Below are 15,566 nucleotides of genomic sequence, written 5' to 3'. Positions count from 1 at the left end.
AGCAGAGCGCAACACTGTGGATATGGCAAACAAGTAAACAATCACAAACCCCGCCTCCAGAACGGAGACCCCCGATACCAGGGTGACGCACTAGCTTGATAAACCCCATGATGTGATTGCTGTCAAAAGTGATTTTTGATTCATCCGTTGCTTCGTTTTCACTATATCGCAGAAAGAAAGAATTGCAGATCTATCGTTTTAAAACGTCAACACGTCCGGATAGCGAACAGGAATGAATATTTCGAAAAGGGACCGACAAAATAATCAACGATCATTACGGAATAAATTATACTTTAGCAAATTCATCCTTTTTTTGTATTAAAAACCTCTTGGATATTTATGTTCAGACACAAACCACCCAACTGCACTGGATAGGCACAATTCTAGAATAAACAACAATAAAAAAAAAGAAAAACGCACTAAATTTTGTTCACTGCTTCCAAACAGGTCCTCTGTACAATAAAAAAAAAACTTTTGGTTGTGGGATGATAAAAAAAAAAAAAAAAAGATAAAAAAACTGTGGCTAAAATCAAATCAAATAACTCGCATACAGTATGGCGGCAGCAGCAGCAAAAAAATGAACTTGTAGAAATGTTTTGTTTTTGCATACAACTGTTTTCCTGGCATCGAAACCCCCCCGTAACGACTTTCAATAAATTGGCAAAATGATTGGAACATTTTAAGAGCGCCTCTTCAGAATCACTAATGTACATTAATTTTGGCAACAGACGTCTAGACGTTGTTTTCTACGGGGGGGGTAAAGGGGACCTAATTGGCTATGATTCCTCCATCAATTGGAACCCAGTTGCGCAGTTTCTTGTCCTAGATATAATGAGCACGGCGGCACGGTAACGTCGCGTGGCGATTGGGTTTCCTCTTTGTTGCGGTGTGCGAGCGTCTCAGACCATGGCCCGGTAGGGACCCTGCATCTTGAGGAACTGGATGATGAAGGAAGGGCCTCCGGCGACGATCTGCGGTGGGAGGTGGCTGAGGGGGCAGTTCTCGATGCTCATGATGGACAGCTTGCTGCACAGGGCCAGCTCGAACGGCAGACTGTGCAGGTTAGGGTTGTCGTTCAGGTACAGGTCCTCCAGGTTCTCCAGTGTGCCTGTGGGTGGGACAGAATCGGCTGTGAGTAGGTTGCGTGTGTGTGTGTGTGTGTGTGTGTGTGTGTGTGTGTGTGTGTGTGTGTGAGGGCGGCGGGTGAGGTCGTACCGATCTCCTCTGGTAGGTGCTGCAGTAGATTCTCTCCCAAGCCCAGGTACGTCAGGTTGGTCAGGTGACCGATTCCTCTCGGCAAAGTGGTCAGCTGGTTATTGGTCAACACAAGTTTCTGCAAGTAAACGCTTGAAATGAGTTTCACAAATCAAAACAAATAGTATGACTGCATCCATACGGTTCATGGTGTGTCCTTTGTGGATAGGGCATTCCCAGAATGCATTGCAACAAACAAACCGAAAGATAAAAATAATCCAAACATACTTGTAATTTTTAGCACGGAGTGAAGCGAAACAATCGAGGTGGGAGGAAGTTATACTTCAATGCTTTTGCGTTCTTTCGCAAGACTTTGGTTTGCTTTGCATTTGCTTGAAAAACGTTGAGGTCCGAAATATTCGTATTCGTCATTCGGTGGCTCTGTATTGTCAAAACACCTCTGAAAATGTTTGATACGGATACGAAAAACGCAGAAACTCTAAACCCGAATCCGAACCCGATGACATATCGGCCATGAGGTTATTTTATATAGCAGAGAACAACCAAAAATAGAAAGAAATCGGGACGTCAAAGTTACAATCAAGTAAAATTAAGCAAATTAAGCAGGAGTCTCACGAAGGCACAGCATTCAGCGTAGGTTTCGTTCTGTGTGAAAACATGACGGGAGGCGAGTGCTGAGAGAAATTATTTGAAAGAATGCATGAATGGATTCATTATTTGAATGCATCTCTAAGGGGGAACCAACTGTGTTTCGCAGTGTTTATAAGCGCAGCGCTGCCGTGTTTACAGAGGTTACTGGGGACTCTGCTTTATTTCTGCGGTTCCATAAGCGCCACCTACTGACAGAGAGTGGATTCACATCGCCATTCAGTCGGTCTGCCTTTATTGTTCAGACAGACCCAAATCTTTTTTGTTAATTTTAAAAGACAGATGGAAAATCAATCTAAAAATATTAACACTACAGATAATAAGGTATCCTTGTTAATGACGCAGATAAAATGTCTTTTCATAAAAATTATTTAAAGGCTGATATATGAGGTTCATCTTTTTTTAAAAACCTTTTTTAACTTGTAGTACATTTTAGTAGATAACATGTTGTGTTGCAAGTCACTCCTTTAAAATCTGGCCATCATTTTTAATGCTATTATTTTAAATGTTTATGCAAACAAAAAGTGCATATTGATGCTAATTTCAGTTGCTATTTGTTGGTTTTCGACATAAAACTTGATTTCACTGATTTGATTTCACATGAGTACTTTTTGAACATATCCAGCACATTTGAACAATACCGTGATCATTTTAGTCACTATAATCATGAAATGAAATTTTTATACCCTTTCATCTCTAGTTATGTGTTTTTATAGTATAATATGCAATGTACTATTTTCCAAGAATTCTGATTCTGTTCTTTCCTTTGACATTAAAGGGTGACGCGCAAAGGGCTAGAAAAACTCTTTAAGGTGTAAAACAGTTTGGATAGTTGTTAATATGAGAGTTATGAGACATTATTCAAAGGGATTTAAGAATTGTATAAAACGAGTAGCTCTTGGCCACTTTAATTTTTAAAAGGTAGCTCTCAAATAAAAAAAAGGTTTGAGTCCCCTGCTTTACATTCACTCGAGAAGTTGCCTCGAGAAAGTTTATGTTCTCTCGTAAAACATATGTATTTCCTGAAAAAACTTTGCTCACAGAACTTATGAGAAGAGAGAATTAATATGAGGTGGGAGGAAGAACTATATTTCAATGCTTTCATGAGTAAAAGTTTCATGGAGGAACTAAATACTTCAGCGAAAGAATTCAAATGCATTCAATTTAAATTTTTCCTCCCATCTCATTTATTTTTACATCACCATATTCCCTTAGGGGCTCCGTACAGTTCTGCAAAGTTTCAATATAAAAGTGTGACCTAACTTGTACACAATATTTGAGTAACATGCTAACAAAAGACTCCATTGGTAGCCTTAAAAGTCAGCTGCCTATGTAGACAAATGTCCAACCTGCAGATCCTTAAGGTAGGCAATCTCATTCGGGAGGGACTCCAGTTTGTTCTCCTCCAGGTCAAGCTCTCGTAGTTTCCGTAAGTTCCCGATCCCATGAGGCAACTTCTTCAAGAGATTGTTGGACAATATGAGGACCTGAAGGAACCAATGGAAAAACAGAGTCAAAACACTACATGACAAAAATGGGTTTGCTATCATGAAACTCAGTGATTTGTTAAAACACAGAACATGAAGTGACCTCTAAAGACACAAGTCCGCAGATATCCTCTGGAATCTTGGTGAGCTGGTTTGTTGCCAGGTTCAGCTCCACCATACTGGTCCACGTCCCAAAATCCAGCGGAAGAGATGTTAACTGGTTGTCCTGTAAATATAGTTTAAAAAAAAAACATTGAATGGTGCCGTGTTTCACATTTACATACTTGGCCATGCAAAACTAGCCACAACGCTGCTTGTCGGTCCAGGACAAAACAGCCCACCCACAAGCCTCTACCATCTTCTGCTCTGTAGTTAAAGCCTGTGTCCTGAAAGGTTTCCTACATGTCTTCAGCAGTGACCTCATGTGAACAATCACCTTCATATTGAGCTTGCTGAGCACTTTGGCTCGGGAGAAGATGCCGAAGGGGATCTTGTTGATACGGTTGTGCTCCATGTTGAGCGAGTAGATGGTGGAGAACTGGGACGGGCCGCCCACTGGGTAAGACTGGAAACAGTTCCGCGCCAGCGTCAGACTCGTCAGGTTCACCAGACTGGACAGAAGACCCTGAGGAGGAACAGACATGGATCGATAAAATACACACAAACGGGACAATGGCAAATAATAGACTGAAGACTGAAAATGATTAAAAGCTGGAATGAGCAGAAGCAAGCCTCACCTCTGGTAACACTGAGATGTTGTTGTTCTCAAGGTTGAGCTCTTCCAGCTCTCGGCACTTCGCTAAAGATCGAGGGATTGCTGATAGGCGGTTGTATCTCAGACCCAGACGGTTTATACTCGATAAATTACCTGAAACAGTAAATTAATGTGAGAAATGCCACCGATATGCTTAAGTTTATGGTTCAAGGGCCAGATTTACTAACAGCTTGGCCGGCGCAAACCCTCTTTTGGTGTTAAAAACTACTGTCAGGATTTACTAAAGACAAAGGCTTTGACAGGGTTATTTTTGCGGCTGATCTTATTGAATAATGCATTTGAAGGAGTTTCCCAGTATTTATGGGAGGAAACCCTAGTGGGAAAAAAAGTATACTTTGTTGTATTTGAAATATATTCCCTTTTTCAATAATACATTGCAAATATACTAATAAAATTTGTACTATCTTTAAATATACTAAAAGTATATTAGCATCACGCTTTTACCCATTTATTTTCACAATACAACTTTGAACACACTTTAAAATAATTGTACTTTAGTATATTTTCTAAAAATATATTTTAAGTGAAAATTCAGTTTATTTAAAAAGTGTATTTATTTGCACTTTATTAAAATATATATTTTAGGTATATTTTAACTGTGTGCTGGAAATAATCATTGTAACAATGCATTGAAAGTATACTTTCAAAATACATTATAGTATAGTATTTTGTACTAAGTATAGCTAAGTTTTATTTGTCTAATAATGTACATTTGTTACTGAAGACAAAAGTATGCAATTTGTAGTATTTGGAATGAGCCAAAGGTATTAATGAGCCTATACAGTACAGGTCAAAAGTTTGGAAACATTACGTTTTCTTATATTTTTGAAAGAAGTCTCTAATGCTTATCAAGGCTGCGTTTATTTGATCAAAAATACAGAAAAAAACAGTAATATTGTGAAATATTATTACAACTTAAAATAATAGTTTTCTATTTGAATATACTTTAAAAAAATAATTTATTCCTGTGATGCAAAGCTGAATTTTCAGCATCATTACTAAACATACCAACATAATTTGGTAGATTATGTCGGTCATTATGGAAATGATTCGGCTGTGTCTGTGTTCTTTAATGTGTGCATCAGCAGACCACGAGCAGAACTTTCCACTCCCATCAGCGCTTTTATGGGATTGCGTTCTCACACTAATTTGCCCTATTTAGTAAATCTGGTCCCAAATGTGTTGTCTGTGGTCCAAATAAGTTTATGGTCCAAAACTGTTGATCTGGTCTTTACACAGGCATACTTCCTCCACTGATCAGATTATACTTAGACTACACTTAATAATGCTCACAAAACCAACAAATTTCCCCAAAGCAGAACTGTAGAGAACAATTGTTGTTTAGCCTCCAACGATAGGATCCCAGCTTGAGCAGATCCTCACCTATAGTCTCAGGTAGGTCAAGAAGTTCATTGTGCTGCAGGTCAAGGTTGGTGATCTGAGTGCAATTGCCGATCTCTTTAGGAAGGTGCTCCAACTGGTTGTGGGCTACATCCAGCGTGATCAAGTTACAGAGCTCACCTATAACACAAGCAGCAGAATCGTCACAAATGAACTCTCAACTTTTATACTTGCAAGAGATTTTATGGAATGACACCATACAGGTATATCACAGAATATGGTCAGATTTGTTAACCAATCAGAAGACCCAGACTCAAAAGTCTCCCAGAGCAAGTCAATAATTATTTGAATGTTATGGCTAATAACCAATAAATCAATGAGAAAAAAAAACAACAACAAAATGTATTTACATATACATACCATTTCGTCTAAATAATCCAAAAATAAATTCATAGTTTTAAATGCTACAAGCGAATTTAGGCCAGTGTTGTTATTAACTAAAACAAACTAATAAAAGCAGCATTTTCACTATTTGAAATGCAATAAAATATAAATATTAGATGAAGAACTTAAGTTTATTAATTTATAAGTTTATACACACACACATATATATATATACATATATATATATATATATATATATAGCCTTGGTAACTAACTGAAATAAACTTATAGTACTTAAAATAACTTATTTTACTACACTAAAGCGCATAAAATTAATACGAATTTTTTACTTAAAACAAAAACTGACAATATAATAATGATAATATAGTTATATAGTAAAGTTATAGGACAATAACACTGATTTAGGCATCACAACATTATAATGTACAGTATGAAAATGGATATTAATTTTGAGATTTGATGAAAAAATATTAATGTTTTTAAGTTTAAATTTAAGTGAGCGTTTGGTGATGGCATTTGAAAAAATATGGGAAATGAGCATGTAAAGTTAAATATCCAATATCAATCAATACAACCATTACGCATATTTTTCGATGGACATTATGTGCCTTTAAAAAGTAAAAAAAAAGGAATAGTTTTAAGCAGCAGCAGCGGCTCACTCACCGATCTCCGCGGGCAGCTGTTTAATCTTGTTCTCTCGGATGCTGAGCATGGTGAGTTTGGACAGATTCTTGATGTCCTTCTCCACGGTGGTGATCCGGTTGAAGCGCAGGTAGAGCGTGGTGAGGGAGGTGACGCGGTACACCACGGCCGGGATCTCCCGCAGCTTGTTGTGCCGCAGGTCGAGCATACGCAACTTCTTCAGGTTGTCCAGCGAGTCGGGCAGGCTGGTGAGAGAGTTCTCGCTGAGCGCCAGCGTCACCAGTCCTGACAGGCATCCCAACTCGGGCGGCAGACTTTGCAGCTTGTTGCTGTACAGGTAGAGCTCGGTCAGCTGGGTCAGCTCCTTAATGGAAGAGGGCAAGAGATGGATGGATCTCTTGGACAGGTCCAGGCGCATCGAGTTCTCCTCACGGCACTTGTTCAGCTCCTTGATGACCTCCGCGTTGCTGGATTTTTTGCGCGTGCTAGGCGGCGGGTTGGGCCGCTTTATCGTGCTGTCCAACGTGAAGGCCACCGCGGGCGAAGCGCCGCTCGTGTCTTTCTTCCCGTCTTTGGCATCTTTCCCTTTGGTTTTGGATTTCCCTTCAGCTTTGGGTTCCCTCTCCTTAGAGTCTTTATCTTTGCCCAGAGTACTGCTCATGGCGAAAGCCCCGCTGCCCAATGGCACATGGGACCCTCAGCCTCTCGCTCTCTTTCTATCGCTCTAGTATTTTGCTCGTTATTCAAGGGCAGAACCAAAGGGAGGGGCTGTTATATCGGTGTGTGCTCATACATACCCGTGTTCCTTCACCAGTGTCGGTGGACCGAGGCAGCCTGTACTCCTGCAGGGGTTAAAACTCCATAGGGGCGACGCGTGTGTGTTGTAGTCGGTGTGGCGAGGAGGCCAGCAGCCTCATGCTTGTTTGAACTGCACTCTTTCCCTCGGCTCGGCTAGAGCTGTTCTACACAGACAGGTCGCCGGGATTCACATCCTTTGGCTGTTGAACAAAACAAACAGTTTCAGTTAAGACACACAATGCCCCAAAGACGGGAATGACTTACAGACGACACTTACAGACAAAGTGTCGTTCAAATTTCAGATGTGAGAAAGGTCTTTAAGAGCTTCCCTCAATGACGCAAATATGATGCTGCTATCTAATAAACATACAGTTCCTTCCTGTATGCTCGTACCACAAGCGCTTTCAGGAAGAAGCGGCATCAAGTCATTCAGGCCGTCAATGGTCAACCACTTGAGGCAATTATGGGCAATTAAATCTCAAATCTCTTTCGGCGATGCATCAGAGGATCCTTTACTGGTGGATTTGCGGGAACATATTAACTACCCTGCAAGAAAAATTATATAGGGTGCTAAGCTTCCACAATGGGAAAAGCCTTAAAGCGTTTCACTGATAAGAATGCATTAGATTCATTTGAAGGGTGTGGACAAAACCAGGCTAGTTTCTTCCGAAAGCACAACTGGACCTGGAATAATCTAGTTGGCTTTTTAAATTGTAGGCTAACTAAAGCAAATAGTTAAATGTTATCAGGAAAATATTTTCTTTCTATTCCGATGACGTTGATTGCATAAAAATGATTTGCGTGGAATGCCTCGATGCATCACACGACTTACATTAACAATGTATTTTAAGTATAAAACAATTAAGAGACGAGCTGCCGTTAGAAGCTCCGGTTGCTAAAGAAACAGTCAGTGATCTGAGTGACTGCACATGCGCACTGGCTGCTCCAGCCTGAAAAATAAGCATTTTTAATGATATTTCATCAGTTTTGCATCGGGTTTCCATCAACCACCTTTACCTGTGAGATGCCAGGTGTCTCACGATGTTCATTAAATCACTAATTACATTCAACACTCAGTAAAACATCAACCAAATCGAATCAGTAAAGCCTCAGTACTCTGTTAGATGCTATCTTTGCATAAGCATGTGTTCCTCTGCCCTGTATTGTGCAATTCAATGTGCGGTTGAAGTGTGCGTGTGCCGAGTCCAAGCTCAGATCAGAGCTGCAGAAAGGTTAATGCCGCTGGGAATAATCTTTGGGAGTGCCCTTCAAAGCTCAGGCCTCCCGCAGGTCAGAAGACCTTTACGGCCAAAGAGTCCAGCTCGCCTACAATAATAATAAAGCAACGTGTAGACGCACATGAACACTCTGACAGATACTGACAGATGGCATATGCACCACACTCCTCACATTAAGACAGCTATGTGTCATACATTAACTGACCTCCACTATCACTGAATGTGTAACTGAGGTTACCTGAAGATAAGACAAAATAACTTTTAGTTTCGTGACCTTCCACCGACTAATCTGGCTTACTTCTTGAGAAGAGCGGAGTCCCCAGAGTGAGTTGCAGCAGTTTCTGCTGACCTGTGTCCATGGAAAATGCTTCGATTGAATTGTAAACAGGTCACTTTGTAAGCCACTTTGAAGCCTTTGATTTACTGCGGGATCTGTATGTTTCCACTGTCAACTTTAGATGCTGACACTCTTACAGCGTGAAATCTCCTTTAAATCAGAGGCAGGTAAGCCCACACAACTCCAGATAAGCTCCCTAGAAATCTCAAGGCTGTGATATTTCGCAGAAAAGCCACTTCTGAGCAAGACACTGGTTTCGCAGAACAGGTCTGCCATGAGGGGAGAGTAAAACAAAACAAACATTTACAGTTCAATATCCAAATATGAACAGAAGCCCATCCAAATAAATACGTATACAGAAAACAAAAAAGGCTTTTGAAACATGGGCTATGGTAAACTGTAAAATGGTTTCCATCTCTTCCCTTTCTAACAGGGATGGGCAGAAGCACTCAAAAGTGACAGCAATGATTGATCATAACAATACATTAAGAGTGGGATTTTTTCAGCTTTTCTAAATAGTTCATACCAATTGATTATCAGCAACAAATATACACAAATGTGTCAAAAAGAAGCTAATTTGGATCCACAGATGGTGCAAGATCCTGAAAAAAAGTGTCAAAACCAACAGTCAAAGACTCGAGTCTTGTCTACTTGAGTAGACATAACCAAAACGCCTGTGTGTACTTTCTAGGGGTGTAACAATATATTGTTAAATCGATATATCGCAAAATAAAATTGTGACAATATGTATCGGAAAACAGAGATGTGAACAATGAATAGCGATATAAATTCGTTTTATCCAAGATTCAGCTTACTGTATAAAAGGTATAGTTCATCCAAGATCATGTCGTTTCAAACCTAGCCTATACGATTTTCGTTCATCTTCCAAACACAAATGAAGGTATTTTTTACGAAACCCGAGAGATTTCTGCCCCTCTATTTAAAGTCCCTAAATTTCCCAAAAACGTTCAAATGAATGTGCGTGCATGACGCGCGAGAACAACATAAGGGTGAGCAAATGGAGACAGAATTTTAATTTTTGGATGAATTAACCCTTTAAAGTTTGGGAATAGTCATTGACACACGCTTTGCGATATGATCGATTGCATTGATCATCTGAAGAGCATACGTGCTGGACCGGCACTCAAACATCATTTATTTTTCATCATTTATAGTTTTGTAACTATTAAGATTCACAGTGTTTTAAGTGGTTTATGTAAGTGCATTAATCGAGGGAGACACAGGACATAGCACTAATAGAGTCTGTTTGTGCGTGGCTTGTCTGTGATCCAACCAACGCCTGCACTGAAAGCGCGAGTGTACTGTGTGAGAACGTTTACAGAGTTTCAGTAACAGTACTGCATCAAACTACTACATATAATGTTGAATATAATGCATAAAGATGCAATGGGGGAATATTTTTGGGTCCTGATAACGGCAAATGTCTGCACGAAACTTAATGCACGGATCCAATATACTGATACACATCCGATGTCCTTCTCGACTGTTTACGTTCACTTAAGACATAACCAACCATGTTTGCATTTTGACATCATTTTGCGTGAATTTGTCCGTCCAAGTGCAAGACGACATGAAAAACAGCTCAATTTAGTATTCTGAGACACAGTTTTCCATGTGCGTACAGAAAGCTTCGAGCCCTGCCCAGCGCTTTTGCTATTGTTTTGTGCCAGTCCGAATTAGCACTATCAACACCGGGAGATGACGGCATGAATAAACGGTCATATTAGAGCATAACAACTCGCATCGAACAAAGTGACTGTTTTATCCAGTTTTTTTTTTACCATCTCTGTTGTAACATATTGGGAAACCAGAATGTTCCTCGACCGGAGATTTATATAATGCAGGCAGCGGCTCTATCAGCGTCTCGTCTCCTTCGCTTGCCATGCTGAAGTGCAACACACCAACATGTGTGAGGAACTGTGATGTCAACAGCAGATTTACATACTAACAGTTGATTGGACAGCTACTCCCATGTAAAAAGCATGCAGAGCATATCCATCGACAGAAACATACATTAGAGCTCTGTCTATCTGTTTTAGGCATTATTTCACCAAACCATATTATAGATGCATTAGTGTTTTGTTTTGCAAAATGTAATGCATTGAGTATTGGTGTAAAAGTCTTGTAAGCGGCATGTTGGATTGTATCGACTCCAGGAAGAGTAGCTGCTCGTGTGCAGCTAATGGAGATCTAAATAAATAAATAAATGCGTCGTCAGATTTAAGAATTAACCGATGTGCAAACGTTATGGTTAATTTTTTACCGAGAACGGTTACACCCCTACTCGCTACTAGGGCTGGGCGACATGGCAAAAAAAATTAAAGAAATCAAAGAAATTTTTTTCAGAACGATTGACCGATTCGCGATTCTTTTTATGTTTAAATAGTCAACTTAAAACCGTGAATACAATAAATTTAAAGTAACGTTCTCTTTATAAACCATCTGGTTAAAAAAAGGTAAATTCTAAGTGCACCACACCTGAAGTGAACATGGCGTACATGTAAAACAAATGAATTTGCAGAATAATCTTTGCAGAACATATTCATGAAATATGAAGGCAAATATTGTACAAACTTATCTTAAACATATCCTATATACTAGGGCTGCATGATTAATCATAATGAATCCACACGCGATTTGGCAAAGGCTGCGATTATTTTATACGCAGTTTGTCAGTTCACCACGGCTGATCGGTAGTAAATGCTGCTGCATCTGAACACCAGAGGGCGCTCACACACACACACACACACACGCCAAATATGCCCCGCCACCGAGAAGTACGATAACACACATCATTCCACGAAATCCCCGTCTGGCATCATACTATCGCTGTAGCTCAATAAACAGAGGATTGAAATGATTTGATTGATTAAACATGACTAATAAACGCACGACTGCCTTATTCTGTGTAAGAAGCCACATCATCTCACAGAAGGATGCTCAACTATCGTTATGAAGTGAGTTTGGAGTGAAAGCATGTTATTAAATGTTGTCTTTTGTTGGACAAGAGGTTCATAAATGCTTCTCATGTTTTGGAAAGATGTTTGACACGTGTTGCTTTTTCAAATACATGTTATAAGTGACTCAAACTCACAGTGCTTTCTGATGGAGCAGCGTTTACAGAGCCGTACATCCATGACAAGCTGCGCACAACAAATAATCGCAGCCTTTCGGCAAAATCGGTTTAAGTGCGATTTCATGTAAATTGCGATTAATCGTGCAGCCCTACTATATACTCAGAAATAATATAAAATAAAATAAAAAATGCTAAATAATCTTAGCCAAAACTTAATAACACCAGTAGGCTATTAATGACAGAACCTTTCAGCCTCTCACTATCATGTAAACATGAAATATCAAACATGCAAGAGTAGTTCTTAACAGGTTTTAGCATTTCATTGCGCTTTTTTTTTTAATTGTTATTTTTGACAGACTGTTGCACTCATGTCTCGCGTCTTTTGCAGCATCTCACCAATTAAACGGAATTGTAAAAACGTGGTGCAAGTAAAAAAAAAATATTTAACTGAAATCTAATAACTTTGCTCTTTTCCCCCCATTCCACTGCCAGCGTCTCGGTTTTTTTTTTTTCAAAGCAATTACGCATTTCTGAGTGAACACTTAACTGAATTGTCAACATGTCTAATTATAACGTTTGCTAAAAATTTTACTCAAACCGCAATTTCTTGATTTAAAAATAATAAAATCGTGGCAAATCATTATATTTGAATTAATCGAAAAAAATGAAAAAATAAAAATAAAATAGCCCAGCCCTACTCTATCTCAGTATCACCAATTAGGCCGTGTGTCCACCAAAGCGTTTTTTCACGTGGCTGGCGTGTTTTTTCAATTGTTTTCAATGGGAGTGCCGTGTTTTTAAAACGTCATGAGCGTAACGAGGCGCTGAGCTTTTTTTTTTAACGCTGAAGCGCTGAGCGCTCGCCATTTTTTACAGGTCGGCGAGAGTTGAAGAATGTTCAACTTTGGGTAAAACGCAGCGCTCATCACTGTCACGTTTTACCCAGCCGTCCAATCACAGAGGAGGAGGGGCAGGACTAATACCACACCGACCAACCGCCACATTCTGCTTGTACAACGTCAACAGACGACAACAACACGCATAATAACGGAACAAAATCATTTAAAACAAGAACCAGAGAAAATATGTTACATTGTATCAACATTTTAATATAGAATCAACACAGAAACAGAACATGTGTGAAATGAGATAGGTAACACTTTCGGGGAAATTCCGTATCATAACAAGCGAAGTGTCTCAACTGAAAAAAATGCTGCGCTCGTGCGCTGCCAAAACGCTCAAGCGCCCACAGCTAGGCGTTTTCAGCAGAGCGCCTGGCGTTTTCAGCTGGCTAAAAGCGCTTTGGTGGACACACGGCCTTAGGGTTGTCACGATACCAGAACTGTCTCGCATGATTGCGTTCCCAAACACTAGGTATCCGCCTCCGAACGCATGACAACATGACAGCGCTTATTGCATTTCGCCTTTTATGATGCAGGGGGAAAAAGAGAGAGAGTCGCAGTGGCTTTCCGATTGCAGCAACTTTAATTTTCATTACAGATATTTTGCGCCAATTTCCCAGGAAGTGACGATTTTTGTTCTCTTGAACACCTGGGATGGAGACGCTGCTTTATTTGCAAATGTTTTATGCGATATTCCAATTTTGCACATAAGTTAGGCTAAATATGCTACTTTGGATAGAAACATAGCTAGTGTGGCTCTTACAATTGCGTGGGACTTAGCTTAACTTGTTTCTGAAATATTATAACTGCTTACTGTATCCCAAAATCATCAACATTTGACAACAGACTGAGAGGCCAGCGAATACTAGATCCCCCCCCCCCCCATCCCCAAATGAAATCAGAACTGAAATCAAAATAGTTCAATAGCACCACACCGTAATCAATCATTCTGTAAAAGTACAAAATCTAGATTGAAAACTCATTGTACCTGCAACAAAAGACAAAACAATTTAAAGATTCTTATATTGATCATCAGACATAATAGTTATCAGCTGTTGGACAGTGCATCTCAAATGAAAAAAAACCAGGACAGTTAATATGGAGAACACCAGAGAGATTCTGGATGTGTGTGTGTGGTGGGCGAAGACTGTTGAACAGCACAGTAAGGAAGGGGTCATCCTGCACAACTTTCTCCTAATCTCACATCCGACTGCAGGAAAAAATACATCTTTCCTCCCTTACCACACATCTAACACACTTGCATCAGCCCGGAGAGATGATGCATCTGATATTTATAAAACAGATCCTCAAATGCACAGGAACGCCAACTAAGACAGAAGCAAATGACAATTGTTTATCATCATAGCTCAAAACTGCATGGCTGAGTGCAATACTGGGGTGATGTATAAAGTCTACATTAGTTCATGACTAGATCATATTTATTTAGCAAAATATGACAACATCATTTGCTCAGCTCCACTGTAGGATGTTGGCTTTAAAACAAGGCCACCAAACCCACAGCATTCTGCCTAAATAGGTTACAGATGCACTTGTACACATGCTACAAATAACACACACACGCACGCACAAAGTCGAATCAGAACAGGGCATTTTTCCTGACATTACAGCAAAATATCCCCAAATTACAGACTATTCTTCAATCTCAAGCATCTGACAAATTATTAACAACAATTTAAGTGCCATACTAGGCAACGTAATAGTCTTTCTGAGAACTGAAAGCACACAGGTACACAATGAAACCACAACAACGACAACAAAAAAGTGAAAATCAAGAGCTTTGAATAAGACTTATAACTTCTAGTGAGTGTATTTCAATGTAGATTAGGGCCTACATATGTAACCCTGCATATCAACGGGACAGAAAAAGATGCAAATGCCCAGTTTCGTATACCAATAGACCAGATTATCATCCTACAACACATCTGCATGTATAATAAAACGTTTAAAATGGTAAACAATAAAAAATCTGATGTGTGAGGGGGCTCAGAGTACAAAGCGTCTGTTTTGATATGGCTAACTAGCTAAACATTCCTTGCTATTAATCCATAGAAACAGCATAAATGTCATTAATACCGACTAACATTATGTAGGTTTCAAAAGATTAAAAAAACGACAATAATCCGAGCACATTCGCTGTGTCGTGATATATGACAGCATACACGGATAGCTTGAAAGCTGGCTAAGGAAATCTCTCTGCTAGCATTAGCCACCCTTCAGCTGCGGCTAACAGGCTAGCAGCATTAGCCCTGCGCGAGCTCCCACAAAAAAAAAAAAAAAAATTAAAACAAAAACACCACAAAACACAAATGTCACCTCATACTTCTCACCAAACTCGTACATTTTGGAATAAGCGGCCTCATCTTGACGACAAAACGATGAACGTCCCGTAGTTGAGGACTTAAATGTTCGTTCTTCTTTTCATACAGGCCCTCTGTGAAAACAAACTGTCATCCGCCAAACGGCACTCGGATCAGCTCGAGCTCAAAGCGGGAAGAGCTCAATCCGCAGCGAGAGCGTGCGCGTGCGTGTGCGCGTGCGTTAGTGATGGAAAGTCCGACTCTTTTCCACGAATCGTTTTTTTTCCCCGAACGGTTCGTTTTAAAGAATCAGTTCAAAGGTATCAACGAATCTTTCAGTCATCATGAAATCACACATGACAA

At 39.8% G+C, this 15,566-nt stretch overlaps 1 protein-coding gene across 2 annotated transcripts in view; it reads right to left on the bottom strand.

The window, feature by feature from the left end:
* Positions 1 to 739: 739 nt before the first annotated feature.
* The window catches only part of shoc2 (SHOC2 leucine rich repeat scaffold protein), a 16,866-nt gene continuing 2,039 nt past the window's right edge, over positions 740 to 15,566 (bottom strand). Inside the window, exons 1-9 of one of the 2 annotated variants that reach the window (XM_079889733.1) lie at positions 15,245 to 15,378; positions 6,535 to 7,511; positions 5,509 to 5,646; positions 4,088 to 4,218; positions 3,787 to 3,975; positions 3,454 to 3,576; positions 3,213 to 3,350; positions 1,216 to 1,333; positions 740 to 1,108 (exon numbers count right to left, since the gene is read on the bottom strand). In XM_079889733.1, the coding sequence (XP_079745859.1) occupies positions 900 to 1,108; positions 1,216 to 1,333; positions 3,213 to 3,350; positions 3,454 to 3,576; positions 3,787 to 3,975; positions 4,088 to 4,218; positions 5,509 to 5,646; positions 6,535 to 7,174 (1,686 nt within the window). In that variant the 5' untranslated portion in view covers positions 7,175 to 7,511; positions 15,245 to 15,378 and the 3' untranslated portion in view covers positions 740 to 899. Of the gene's footprint in view, positions 1,109 to 1,215; positions 1,334 to 3,212; positions 3,351 to 3,453; positions 3,577 to 3,786; positions 3,976 to 4,087; positions 4,219 to 5,508; positions 5,647 to 6,534; positions 7,512 to 15,244; positions 15,379 to 15,566 lie in introns of those variants that run through there. The other variant, XM_079889734.1, reaches the window with a different exon arrangement.

This window comes from Squalius cephalus, assembly GCF_949319135.1.
Source record: "Squalius cephalus genome assembly, chromosome: 13".
NCBI classification, from domain to species: domain Eukaryota; kingdom Metazoa; phylum Chordata; class Actinopteri; order Cypriniformes; family Leuciscidae; genus Squalius; species Squalius cephalus.
The sequence above is the reverse complement of the archived record's forward strand: the minus strand, read 5'-3'. Positions and strand labels throughout refer to the sequence as shown.